This window comes from Diadema antillarum, unplaced genomic scaffold (assembly GCF_040938485.1).
Source record: "Diadema antillarum isolate AM-2024a unplaced genomic scaffold, OU_Dant_1.0 scf00000006, whole genome shotgun sequence".
NCBI lineage: Eukaryota > Metazoa > Echinodermata > Echinoidea > Diadematoida > Diadematidae > Diadema > Diadema antillarum.
In genome coordinates this window covers 895,001-909,665 of record NW_027270895.1, presented here as the reverse complement: position 1 = coordinate 909,665, position 14,665 = coordinate 895,001, and the positions used below count along the sequence as shown (strand labels likewise).

General features: G+C 39.2%; 1 protein-coding gene across 1 annotated transcript in view; it reads right to left on the bottom strand.

Annotated features, from left to right (window-relative positions):
• Positions 1-1,220: 1,220 nt before the first annotated feature.
• Positions 1,221-14,665, bottom strand: part of LOC139715064 (protein DEK-like) — a 15,347-nt gene continuing 1,902 nt past the window's right edge. The window contains exons 3-11 of the mRNA XM_071626715.1: positions 13,852-14,004; positions 12,510-12,586; positions 10,931-11,028; positions 8,612-8,748; positions 7,834-8,039; positions 5,597-5,819; positions 4,824-4,882; positions 3,979-4,131; positions 1,221-2,977 (exon numbers count right to left, since the gene is read on the bottom strand). Of these exons, the coding sequence (XP_071482816.1) occupies positions 2,966-2,977; positions 3,979-4,131; positions 4,824-4,882; positions 5,597-5,819; positions 7,834-8,039; positions 8,612-8,748; positions 10,931-11,028; positions 12,510-12,586; positions 13,852-14,004 (1,118 nt within the window). The 3' untranslated portion in view covers positions 1,221-2,965. The remainder of the gene's footprint in view (positions 2,978-3,978; positions 4,132-4,823; positions 4,883-5,596; positions 5,820-7,833; positions 8,040-8,611; positions 8,749-10,930; positions 11,029-12,509; positions 12,587-13,851; positions 14,005-14,665) is intronic.

Genomic DNA, 14,665 nt, shown 5'->3' with positions numbered 1-14,665 from the left:
GTATTTTTTATCAAGAGTCTTACAAGTGTTTCCATGTTTGCTGCAACTGTGGCAAATTTCCAAGACACTAGTGGTAGCAACATATATACACTGTTCCTCTTTCAGAAGATAAATTGCCTGACTTCTCTCACTTGGCACCGCAACTTTGAAAAACCAGCACTACAAGTTACTAAAATCTTACACACACAATACATACATACATACATTTTTTTTTTTAACGCTATATACAGGAATTAGGAATCATTTACTCACGTACATTTCATTCATCACACCAGTACAGTCATTCTCAGCTTTTGGGCGTTCTATCAACAGAGTACCAAAGTGATGATATCACAGTCTTTTGATACAGCTTAGTGCTGGCTCCACACGAAATACCCTTACACACGGCTTCGGACAGTGGGTTGGAACTGGCTTAGCAACCGATGTTGTCACAGATCTATATTCGGGCTATGTGAGGTTGTTTTAGAACCAGTTTCCATGGCAACGAATGGCTACGATATCACACTTCAGTACTCGACACCCTTCCCACTTTAGGACTTCACCACCCACTGTGCCACACAAGATGATTATATCTGCTGGACATGATTATCACTTTCACTACTGGAAAACCAGAAATATTCCCAGCATGAAATTTTTTGCGAATTGGAGCCGACAACCTTTTTCGCGGCATGAAGTTTTTGCAAATTTCCACTGCCATTCAATGCACACAGTGCAGACAAGAATTTTCATGTGCATTTTTATTTCACGAATCTTGGCTCTCAAGGTCACAAAGTTAAAATGCACACAAAAAAATTTCTGGTTTTACAGAATATTCTCGGGTGAACTCTTGGTCCAGATATCCGGTAACAGTCTCCCTGTCACGATAACCATACAGGCCAACCGTGATCCCCAGATTTTCCTTACTGGATAGAGGGTGATCGCAGTGCAGACATTGCTGGGAGTTGCTAATATGAGGATGGGTATTGCGTAAAGATTTTAAACTTGCATCCCAGGAAGTATCTCTCTTCTTATCAGTCCTTACAGTGACGTCCTTACAGTGGCGTTGGGTTTTCAAATGAAGAGATCGGGTTACCCAAGAAAGGCAGGCATGTTACATGTCGGGTCAGAGTATTCAGCATTGACCATCCACCCAGGGGACAAAACTGAAAATACTCTGCAAATTTTCTTTGGATTCCAATCTGTTCCATAATGGGGGGGGGGGGGGGAATAGTTTTAAAGACTATTAATTGATATCCCATGAAACTCCCAAAGTACTATGAAACTGGGTAGAGGCTGATTGCCAAGTGGGATGGGACTTTCTTTTTGAGCGCCATGTTGGGCGAATTTGCAACATGCTCGAGCTGAATATAGCTTGGCTCCACACTACCCTATTCCAGTTACCTTCTGAGCATCTGAACTTGATAGGAAAATGAAAGACTCATGGAAGAATTTAGAATTTAATGTACTCCACACATTAAATGGCCTTTTCAATGCTAGTGATCAAGGTCCTTTCTTGAACTCTTTCCTTCCCTCCACTAGTTGTGTGTTTTCACTCCCTGGCTGTGGGGAATCAGCAGTCCTGTCCTAACAATTTCCTTTCACAATATAAGTCACTTGGCAGTGTTTTTCAACCCAACATCGTAATAATTGATGAATATGTCAGAGTAGTTGATGGCACAAGGGCAAATAGATATGTTATATTTGAAGTATCATGTTGTACAAGAAACTCTCAACACTGGTCTATTCTACAATATTTATATGCAATCTTTGAGGCGGAAGGACTGTTACAAGCACGACAATTGAGAAAGACAACCATAATAAAAATATCTCTTCTAGTGTTTGTTTGGGTTTTTTTTTTTCACGCATTGCTCCTCCTCTCAAATAGTTCTAGAAACATATACTGTATACACCATATATTTAGCGATTTTGCGAATCGTGACTTACCCAACAATTTCGCGAGTGGTTAAATTTGTGATCGTTGAGTACAGTATTGAACAAACAAAGGTGCGCATGCACGTTGCATTCACGTCGAGATCAGAGTCAGTAATTTGGCATGTTGTTAAATCGTGAGCAGCATCCGACACTCAAAATTTGTGAGAATAAAAACCTAGCAAAAATACATGGCATATACAGTAATCCCTGCATGTGTTAGACAGTCAAGTTTTATTTTTACAACTCTCTGTTCATATTTACAACATCATGGGAGGGGGATGGTACCACAAATCAGCTGACAAAGAATGGACATCATAGAGGAGATATGATTAAATATCACATGGATCACCATTCAACTCTTGTATGTCCTCTCAAAAGATTAACGGAGGTACTGTCCCCTGTATCGTGCCATCGGGTGTCCTAAAAAAACGTACAAGACAGAATCAAAAGTATAAACAGATTACACAGACGAATTTAAACCCACATCGGTAATTCACGGTTCACGGTCGGTGAATCTGTACTGAGGTTGAAACAGCAGGACAAGTGCCCAAGGTGATGCTGTATGTGTGAAACAGCATCCAAAGGAGAGGAACGAGACATTATCTCGCTCTTGGCATGAATTGGCACAGTCCAATACGTAGCAAAAAAATGACAAGCAGAGTAAGGATGGGGGACAGAGAGTCAAATTCAACAATACCGAGAGAAGTTTTCGAGGAGTGGAAGTTGATAAAATAGGACGCAAAGAAATAATCTAAACACATGGAATTTCAAAAGTCTGCAAAAAAAATCATGGTGGGATCTTCCAGAGAACAAACGTTCCACAGTGAGGAGTGGAAGGGAGAGCACAAAAATGATTTCCCCGATCAAGCAGACAATCGAGGCATCCATTCCCGAGAAGAGCAATTAGTGTGAACAGTGCCGGGGTGCTATGTTTTCCTGTCCACTGTTCCACGCCAGTGTTACAGTTCACTGTCACAGTTCCATCTGAGGGACAGAGTGCAGAGTCACCGGGGGACTGTTCAGGTGCGAAGTGCGTGAGGGCGCCGATCTGTCATCACGAAATGATCTGGAAAGGAGGAGCACGAGGCAGAGCGTAAGCACGAGTCAATGATACATTCAACTACGCATAAATCAACTACATATGTTGAATAATCGGCTAAGTCAATAAAAAGAAAAGAACCCAATTTACATTCACAGCCTGACATGTGTATTTATTTGTACAAGCAGAACACTGCAATCGCCAATGCTCAGGGTAAATTAATACTTCAGGCATAAAATGTATTGCAGACAGACAGCATGAAATTTGTACTTCTTACAATGCCAATCAAAATACAGTCTCTCCTAAAAGATGATGACCACTCTAATGGGTAAGGTTTACATTACCACAGACAATTGTTACAGATTTGGTTTGGACTAAATTCCATTGATACCACATACACACTGTTCCTACTGACACACAAAAAGACATGTGCATCATCTGTTTATTCAAGGGGGGACACAAGAGATTCAAATTTTAATCATGCATCTTGGTGGCAAATCTATTGGAAGCGTTTCCTTTTGGCTTCCCATAGACGAAAAACATGCATCCAGTAATTACTTGATGTACAGTAAATTTACTGGATGCATGGTAAGCTAGCCAATAGGCGTCTCTTACTGAGTGTGTGAACGCTTACTTAGTGCACAAACTCTTGCTACAAGTGCACGATAACAAGTTTACAACTGGCTATCATCAGTGAGGAAGTGCGCGGCCAGTAAAAGTCAAACACACAGCTCTCGACCAATGAGAATGCAGAATTTTCTCCTCCCGTTCTATATAATAGAATACCTGAATACAAAAATTACCCAAGTCTATTACAGAAAATTGAGAAAAACTAGAAATCATGAAATAATTTCCTAATGTCTTCAGTTTTTTCAATTAGTGAAATGTTATTTATACAAATTCAAATGTAAAACATTCATTTGACTAATTATCAATCTTTGTATGACTTCGTAAAGGGTCTCCAAAGACGATAGCTGAATTTGGACTTGGGTCATTTTTATATTCCAAGTATTCAATAGCTAATGTACCTCTCTAACAGTTGATTTGATGAAGTCCTTTTTGTGTTGCAGGGGGAAGTCTGGATAGGAGTCGTACACCCTCCGGCAAACCATCTTCATGGTGACCTCCTCCAGGTTGGCTCCGTCCAGGATGCTTTGGATCGTTTCCCTCAACTCTTTGTCCTTTACAAATCAAATGAAACAACCGGATATTCAGAGCAAGATGCTGCCGCATTCACGGTCGGAAATGAAATCTGTTTTGATTTCTTGATATTTTGTCAAAAGAGCATTGGAACAGTGCATACTGAAAGGACTTCAGACAGCATTACTTCCAGTCCGGTCCCAAGCTGAAAATTATATGCAATTGTCTGGACTTTATCTTGTATTGGTTTGCTGACAGTTTTTATTCTGCACTCTTTATTGATCTATCTACACACACACACATACACACACACACACACACACACAAAATAAGTAACATAAAATAAATAAATAAATAAATAAATAAATAAACAAAAATAAGAAGAACATCGGACTGGATTTTCTAGTTGGCTATATTTATTCTTTTAGATGTTCCTCTGTTTTGGTCTGTTTGTTTTAGTTAGCTTGTTTGTCAACCAGTGGGAAAAGATTCAGTCAGTATCTTGTTGATTGCTCAACAATCAACCAAGCTGCAAAATGTTTCATGTAGTTTTCATCTGTAGTGTATTTGCTAATTCCCACAGATTCTTATGAGATGAGACAAGAGACAAATATGTGATCATCACCTGATTCTATGATCTCAAAACATCACAAAGTCTTAGATATTGACAGTTTCCTCCAACAAAAGATGACTCTTGACACTTGACTGAAGTTGTCAAGCACACAATACTCACCGTAGGGGGGCTCTTGGATTTCTTCACCAGAGGCTCATCGTCTGAACTGTCTCCATCATCTGCAGAACACAAACAAACAGAAAAATCAACGACACTTTATACCGTCAGATTCACAGCTTGAAGGACTTTATCCCCTGACATGCCAAAGATGTTAACTAGCACAGAACTTTTATGTTCATCAGGCCCACAGGTCATATGTGTGGGACAGAACCAATATTTGAAACTCAAAGCAATCTTTCACACACTGTACACGCAACAGTGCACTGAGAGAATGCAATACTTCTAACACAACTGCATTCATCCTTCAGCCCAGATACATTTCAAACAATGTCAACATCTGCTTTCTGAAATCAGCAGTAGAATGTCACACTAGTTCGAATAATTTCAGCTAGGATCCACGGATTAGAAATATCTATGGAGACCATATTGCAGATTAGGGCAAAACAAGAATGATATGCACTGTTATAAAAAAAAAATCATCACATACAATATTCTAAATTTTAAAAAACAAACATTTCACAAATACAAATACATACTGGTGGTTACTGGCAGTTGGTGAGCTAAACGAAGGGTTAAGACCTCACTTCAATTGGAAGTCTTCAGAAGTTAACCGTCAATGATAAAGCAACTGTCACTGAATAAAGTTACAAATATTTCAATTCAATCTCATGGGAGACCCCTTTCGTCTGCGGTTTCCGAAGATCCTTTGCAAACTAACTTCTACAAGAGAAATTGAAGACAAAACGAAAAATTGAGACATCTTGACAACTCACCAATCTCATCCACTTTTCTCTTCTGGGGCGTCTTCGACTCGTCTTTTCTCTTCTGTGGTGTCTTCTTGGCCTTGGCGGGGGTGGATTTGGCCTGTTTGGAGGGCGACTTGACGGACATCTTCTTCTTCTTGGGGGTCTTCGTCTTGCCCTTGGGTGTGTCCTTCTTTGATTTTTCCTTCTTCTTTGGAGTGGATTTTGATTTGGTCTTCTTTGGTTGCGACTCCTGAAGGGTACGGAATGAAAAATTAGTGTTGAAGATTTACAATTGTATATGTGCTGTATTTACACTTTCAAGGATACCTGTGTTTGTCATTCTTTCCGAGTCTGCAAAGCCATACAGTAGGTGGAGATCACAAAGTGAAATAATATTGTTGTTGTTGCTGCTGCCTAAAATGGCTTTAGCTGAGAGCTCATTGGTAGGATATGACGAGCTGGTATGTATGCCTTTCTTGAAAACATTTATTGTTACAGTGCGCAATACCAATACTTGTAAGGAGAGTCTAATTCACAAAGCACACATCACATATCTACCTTTACACTGGCTTCTACTTACAGCCTGCTAACCAACTGTTAGCCTTTTACTCCAAGAGCCAGCCTACCACAGTCCTCGATCAAAGAAAAAAAAGCCTCAAATCCTCCTCACCCCCTCCCCCCCCCCCCCAAAAAAAAAAAAATATATATATATAGAATCAAAAGCCCTATGAACATTCTCCCTAGATAAGATAATTCAGAAATGGCTGGCATAAACAGGAGTGAATATTATTTCTTGCTCCAAAATGAATAATAAGATATTTTAAAGGACAAGTCCACCTTCACATACATATAGATCGGGTGAATGCAGCAATTTTAGTAGAAAACGTCAGTGAAAGATTGGGGAAAATCGGACAATCTGTTCAAAAGTTATGAATTCTTAAAGCATCTGCAAGGCCACTGCTGGATGAGAAGACTACTGCAGTGCAGTGTATGATGTCACATGCGTAGACTGATATAAGGAAAATATCTACAGAATTTTACAAAATTTGATCTTTTTTTTAAAAAGTGCACATTTCCTTGAGTTGTCCCTGACAAATGTTAAGGGTAATATCATTCTCTCTGCCTTCTGAAAAAGGGAAGTCAAGTGCTCTTTTATTATGCGAGAAAAGTTAGAATATGTCCAATTTTCGTTATATTTTCATTATACTGTTCTACACATGTGACGTCACAAGCCGTAGTAGTCTTCTCATCCAACAGTGACTGTGCAGAAACTTCAAAAATTCATAAATTTTCAACGGATTGTCCGATTTTCCTCAAACTTTCACTAATGTGTTCTATTAATATTGCTGCATTCACTCAATTCACTTGTATTGTACAAGAAGGTGAACATGTCCTTTAACCTAACTAGGCCAGGCTATTTAGGTAGATCATAGAGCCGGGGGGGGCCTCCCAGGCCCCCCCCCCCCCCCCCAGATCTCGGCCGTCGACTGCGCAGTCGCGACGAAAATTGGCACACACATTGCTTATGATGTAATCTAAAGTGCCACGAAGTTAAATTAAAAAAAAATTATCATTTATGCTAAACTATGCTAATTTATGCATAATGATGCATGAAATCAGACAATTTGGTTTAAATCACTTAATAAAGCTCAAAATGGGCACATTTTTTGTGTAAATATTCTTTTTAGTGTCCTGATCAAATATAAGACAAAAAAATTGTGCCATCAGAAAAAAATTTCTTATGTATCTTATTGGGGTTTTTTTTATTTCTTATGTATTTCTTTGTTTTTCGACTTTATGTTTTTCATTGTGTTTTCATTGAAACTTGTCCGCTACATTGTTCCAAACAAGAAAATATATTATTAATTGATTTTAATCAATAAAACCCCCAAATTATCATGCTTTTATGAAATTTGCCTGTAGGCATAGTTTGCGTTGAAATTGTACACGAATTCACGTTTTCGAGCAATTCTTGGTCTGACATGCACGTACATATTTATGTGCAACTTTGGAACCGCACGCCCGGGCATCACAAATTTGGTGTCAAAAGATGCGGGAGACTTGAAAGAAAAAAGTCGTGAAACGTCGCGGCGATAGCTTTTCGCGTTAGCGATACATCGCACGGAACGTCAAGGGGGGGCCTCAGAGGCCCCCCCCCCCCCCCCCCCCCCCCGGCCTAGTTAGGGTTAAGAATGAAACTTTCACTGTTCCTCCTATTATCAGTCATTATGCCATCAGAGGCAGTGATTGACGTAGATCCTTACTCCTTCTGCTACACTCGTGTCCAAGCTCTCGGCGGTGGTGTCTCCCTCTGTGCCGTCTTCCGCCGTCGTGTCCAGCTCGTCCTCCTCGCTGACCGTCGAGGCGTCCCCTCCGGCTGCGGTCGCCTTCTTCTTCTTCCTCCCCGGGCCTCCCGACGACGGCTTCTTGGTCTTCTTCTTGGGCTTGGTAGACTTCCTTCCACGCTTCCCTGAGAGAACACCAGACAAAAGTAAATTTTCCATCGGTTTTGAATGTCTTTTGGCAGGAATCCTCCACAGATCAAGAAATTACAATCTGCAGACAAGCATTTCGGATTTGCATTTTGGGTTTCCAAAATTTGGATGGAACTGGCATCTGATAAGGCAAATATCAATGTACATTTCGTTCAAATGTCACTTGGAAATTTTAATTTTTCATAACGCTTTATGCATTTTCCAAATACTTTCAGTATCTCAACTCAATCTGCACAAAATTCTGTAACAGTTGTGCAAGACAGCACACCATGTTAAAACTAAATCAGTACCAATACAGTTACAAAGATCTCATTTTGACTCTTGATCACCCCCACCCCTTACAAAAAAAGAAAAGAAAAGAAGCAGCAAATGAAAATTACACAAACTGAATGACTCTTTTGGAGGCCATGCCATTTCTTTATCTCTTTCTAATACTCTTTGAATAGCAATGCCTCAATCCAGATCACATTTTGAGAATATTCTAAGAATATGCTTTAGATAACAGAACGGAATGAAAAGGCACATCCCGTCCTCTAGAAGTGTCTACCTTTCTCTGGTGGCTTCCTTCCCGAAGGCTGCGGGTTCAAACAGAACTCCATCAATCTCTCCATCATCTTGTCCTTGGTACCCTTCTTCTCAACGTCAAGAATAGTACAAAGCTCCTTCTGCCCCTCCACGGTGAACCTTGTTGGATGAAACGAGACAAGATTACTCAATCAATGACCCCATCTCAGGTGCCAATGCAGTTCCGCATCCAAGTGGCTGTTTCAAATTCCCTGAGCTGCATGACAATGTGCCAAAATCATACATTTTCGAATATATATCACATCACTCACGTAAATATGAGCGCAACGGAATATGGGTAGTGTTGACATCCGGTACCAGTACTCGATGCTGTCACCCAGTACAATAACACATAGTTGCAGTTGGTAGCTTAGCTGCACACTTAGTTTGACAATAACAAAAATCTTTAAAAATTGATAGTGACCGTAATCTGTTTCGTGACTATATAAAATATTGAAGCCAAAATTGGCAGTCCCTGGACCGGTTGCATCACAGTTTTTACCTGAGAAGAACTCTGGTAAGAACTGAAAATTCAGGTTAGCATAATTCTCCCGTTGACTTTCACACAGGAAAAAGTTTGTCAAAAATAACCCGAGTTTTCTCGGATTAAAATTTGTATGCACCAGGCCCCCAGTGATCTAACGTGGTTTGAATGCATCTAAAAGGATACATGATGGATGATATTTTGTGCAATTCTGATGCACTTTGACACAAATTCTCAATACTCATGTGTTTAGGATACTTCGTTTGCACGACTTTCTCAATATGATATTTTGTATTTAACATATTGTTTTCTCCATTTGTGTATTTTGGATTACAGTAGTCTCTGGATAAACCCGGTTGGTTGGGGCTGCTCATTTTTTTTGGTTTTTTTTTTTAAGTGGAGTAAGTTGTGTACCCACATGTGTGAAGAGCATAGGTTATCATTCACTTAAATACACACAATCATTATCAATCACACAAACAGCACACACAATAGATCAGATCACACACCAATCAGACTGGTAGGTCTCTCAACAAGTGAGGTTTAGCCATTTCCGAGATATGGAGAAAAAACACTGAAATTTTAGCATTTTTTACCTTTGACCGTATGGCCCCAAATTTTCCCTAGAGAATCTTTATTTGGTATATATATGTGTACACTAAGTTCCAAGAAAATATCTTTGGGCAGAGCATAGACATGGGGGAAATAGTGAAATTCTATGAATTTGACATTAACCTTTGACCTTGAGCATGTGCACCCAAAAGTTGATAGGCACAACTTTGTCCACTCATACAAACATTTGCCAAGTTTCACTGGGATACCCAAGACCTAAGTTCGTAAGTTACACCCTCCACATCCATTATGCATTAATTAGGAATGATAAACATCAATGCCTAACATAAAGGCGTGTTCACCAAAATAACAAGCCCTTGGAGCAAAACGTGACCCCAAGGGCATGCTTTGTCATCTTGGTGAAAAGTTTGATTTCGTCCAAAAGCGAATCTCTGCAAGCCATACGTAGGCCAGAGAGAATTAGAAATGGACAAGTGTGTGATTTCACGAATGCAACCACTTCACAAAATATTATATATGTGACCCTGCATCACAAAACCAACAAAAAGTCGCCACACATGGCTTTTTATTTAAGGGCAGATTCTGAAAGAGCAGACTCTAAGCTTTAAAATGATGTATAACTCAATTCAAATAGATTCCCCTACCCTATCGAAATACTGGAAAGAAAGCACACACTCTGGAAAAGTGTGAACTGAGAAAAGAGGCTGTGAAGTACAGGGTCTATTCAAGCGCTCAATCTTTACCAAGCCTTGGTAGCTGTGCGATGAAAGGGACATAACACAGGATGTAAACCACCGGAGCAACAATAATGAAGGGATTATCAGATTAAGCTGAAATTTAGCATGCTCTTTTAACACATTCTGTCAATGATTACCTCCAACTTCCAAAGCAGTTGCATAATCCTTTCAAAAGTTATTAGACTTGAAAGTGAAGGGAGTGTAAAGAATTTCAAGAAATGAAAGGGGGCCTCTAAGACCTATCTGATCATTCTACTCTCCCCAAAAAAAGAGTTGTAGGAAAACTGCTGAAAACACACTTTCCCATTCATGTTATGATCATAAACTAAAGAATAATGTAGAAGAAGGATAGCTCTTTCAGAAAATATGAAAAACTCAAGATTGACTCGGTTGACCCATTTCACCTTTTTTGAGTCCTCACATAAAATCAAGGGGTGCGACTTTTTGTTGGCTTTGTGATGCACGGTCACATATGGAAACTATCAAGACACCTGTACACTGAACTCACTTGACCAGTAGATTCTCCCTCTTCACGTACTCCGGGTCGTCCTTCTCAAAGTTGAATCCGCTGAACTCTTTGCAGTTCCTTTTCGTCTGCCTAAGATCCTGCAGTGGGTGAGATTGAACAACGGACAACATAATAATGTGGAAGTCACATGACAAGTCACATGATTCTCATGTCACTACCTTCTCTATGGTGTGCACACACTCCCTTGCATGCAGTGAAATCTTTAACACGTTGAGGACGGACTGATTTTGCTACAACACACATTTCCCATAGACAGCTGCCCGAGTATACTCGGGACTTGTCCTCCACAGGTTAACCTGCACACACAAAGGGCTACGCCAATGGCCTTGAGCATGACAGCGTAGTTGCCGTTTTCCCATTCTCGTAAGCCCACAATTACAGTGAACAAATGCAACACAGATTCTTTCGCTACATTTCATTTCAGAGTTAAACTTTCATATGAGAGGGAAAGGTTCATGTAGACAATCATCTCACGTCCAAACTTTCAAATGTGTAATGCAGAACTGCAACTGCAGTGCCATTTCAGAGCCATATTATCTTAATATGTATTCATGAATGCATGAAAAAAGTATTCCACAAGTGCATTCTCCATCCTTTGAAGGGAGAAGTTGAGTCTATGAAATGATAAGATGACTAATGCATTTCAGAGTGGTCATCCAAGAAAGAAAAATCAAACGAAATTGGCATTTACAAGATACAAGATCAGTGGGTCTTCATTAAAGGTTCCACAATAATCTGTGTCAATGAAAATCAGAAGATAATGAATTGCAATACAATAAAATTCAAGAAAAACACACCAGAACACAGAGTCTCTTTCAAAAGGGAACTTTTCAGAAAGGATATAGCTTGAGTGAGCCTAAATACCAATGTAGCCAGTATTGCTTGCTGTCAGAATGCTAAGTTATCATTAGAGGGCCAGAAATGCAGAACCTTCTTGCTTTTAACCCTTTTTTTTTTAAGTGTCCAAATCCCCTTCATAAGTTTTAATTTCTAATAATAATTACATCAATAAAATTGTAATACCCAGTAATCATGATAACCATAATCATCAATACCCAGCTCAACAAAAATAGAACAGGACATATAGAGAGAGGATGAGTATTAGCAAAAGTAAGATCTAACACATTCTGTATATTCCTTCAAACAGTTCTTGAAACAGGTCATGAAATAAAATATTTTGAATTTGCGGATTAATGTCAGTTACTGATGACATTTCAACATCAGCCAAAAGTACAAATTGTATCGAATGCAATAGCTTAAATTGACATGTTCTTTGAATTACTGCAATTTCTAATGAATTAGAAATTTGTGAATGGCATTTCAATGTTACTTTGGGAAGAAATTGGCATTCATTCTTGAATAATCTCTACTGCGCTACTTGAATTGATAAATGTGAAAGATCACCTCACATCCTCTCATCTTTTTTACTTTACAATGTATCAATTTCCATCCAGATCCAGATCTCTGATTCGGAAATGGCGACTACACACTGTAAAACTGCACTTCTCACTGTAGGGCAGAGATGTGCCAACTGAGGCAGAGTTTGAAGACGTCTTACCTTGACAGTCCTACCAAAAAGGAACTTGTGAAGCGGCTTCAGGTCGGGGGCCTTGAACTTGTCCAACTGGTATGCGACTATGCAAATATTTAGAAAACAAATCACCAGTAATTAGCTATCACACAAAGTATCATTCCTGAACTACTGTAACTGCAGGCAAGTTTAAAAGGACAGGGTGCTACAAATGCACTTGCCCCTTTACAACACAGGCAGCTGAGACCCACTGTTGGGCAAGTAAAATGAAAAAGCACTTGCCAGCTATCAGAATGAGGCCCATGCTAGAAGGCCTATCTTGGCAAAAAGGAAAAATATTTTGGGGGGCCTTGATGGAGAAGGCAGTAAGATATTATCAAAATTAAGCACACTGATTGAAAAATGTAATAACTCGAACACAAGTGTGATTGTTGTTAGTATATTGCAAATGTAAAGAAATCACAACAAATGTTATTTTCATATTTGACACTTTAATAACTATGATACACTGAACGACAGAATACTGTCAAATGAGGAATGTTCGTGTGCTTTTTAATTTCGCGAGTTTCACGAGACCCAAGATTCGTGAACTTAAAATGCACACAAAAGTTCTTGTCTACACTATATGCACTGAATGTTAGAGTTTCATGCCGCGGACTAGGCCGTTGGCTCAAATTCGCAAAAATTTCACGTAGCGAAAATATAGTGTTTTACCCGTATCTGTCAACAAACTGCAAATGTCATAATTCCTTGTTGGGGTAGGTTACAAAAAGTGCAATATATCTTAGTCATAAATCATTCTGCTTTTGCTAACTCTGTGCACAGGAGGTTGAGTAATACCTTTTGCATCAAGGGTGTAAACAAACTTCTGGGAAATGACCGTCACTATGACCACTTTCTACAACTACAAACGATTTGGTTTGGCGAGTCATGTCTGAATCTAAATATTCTGATAATCTACTTTGCCTCATTCAGGAAACAGTCTGGTAAACAGTTTGAGCAATGCCAAAAAGAAAGAACAAAGAAGGCACCCCCCCCCCCAAAAAAAAAAAAAAAAAAACGACAACAACAAAACAAAACAAAACAAAACAAAACAGAACCCTGTATTTTTTTCCTGATAGCTCATAACTCTTTTATTTATATCCTGAATACTGAAATCAATCTTGGCATCCTAAATCTTGGCTCTCATTGCGCCTACATTGTCATTTCCCTTTGTCTGTTGGCTTTGACCAAATATGCAAAATAAAATGATCAGTTTATAATATATGAAATTGTTTTCAAAAATGCTTCCATAGCCAGCATCCTACAGGGCAGAGGCATAAAAACCTCATTCCACGTAATGTTTCTGCTCTCTTGTTTCTTCACTTACTCATTTCAATGTCTCCAAGTTTCACTCCCCGGCCCGTAGGAACTTCAAACTTTTTCTCTGGCGTTTTTGGGGTGTCCATGACCACAAGGCGCTCCACCTTCTTGCGATCTCTCTTTCCAGTCATAATCTGAACCGGCGCCTCCACGGATCCCACTGCACAGAGAGGAGGAAGGGGTAGAGAAAAGAGGACAAAAAAAACAAAAAAAAAACAGGAACGATTAGGAGAGAGCATGACTTTTGTAATTATGGCTTGACACCAGACACAGGGACTCCAACTCTCCCGCTTGAAATTGAATTTTTCTTGCTCTAGGTCAATGTACAGTACATGTATGTGTTTCTCGTTTTCTTCCACCCAACTTGTGTTTTGTCACATATGTTCAAAAAAAAGACCAAAGTAGCACCAGATAGCATCACTAACACTGCAGTTCCAAGAAATTGTTAAGTGAACATAAAAGAGTTTCAGTGCACTACTGCACAGAATTATACATCATAAAGTCTTCTGAGGTTGCTTTTGGGTTTTGTTTTGTTTTTTCTTTTGTCTGGGGGTAAAAAAAAAATGCTGTATAATTTTCTTGATACCATTTCACTTCCAATATAATATGAACTGAACATGTAGCCCTTTTATCAAAACTCTGAACTTGTTGAATTTTTAAAGCAATTATTTTATTTTCCTACAATTTTCTAATGTGTTTAACTGACATTACTGCATTCAATGAATCCACATACATAGTATATAAATGTACATGGTAACTGGGGTATACATGTATATCTGGGGAAAACTGTCCTTTAGGTGGGAACCATGGAGTTTTCCTCA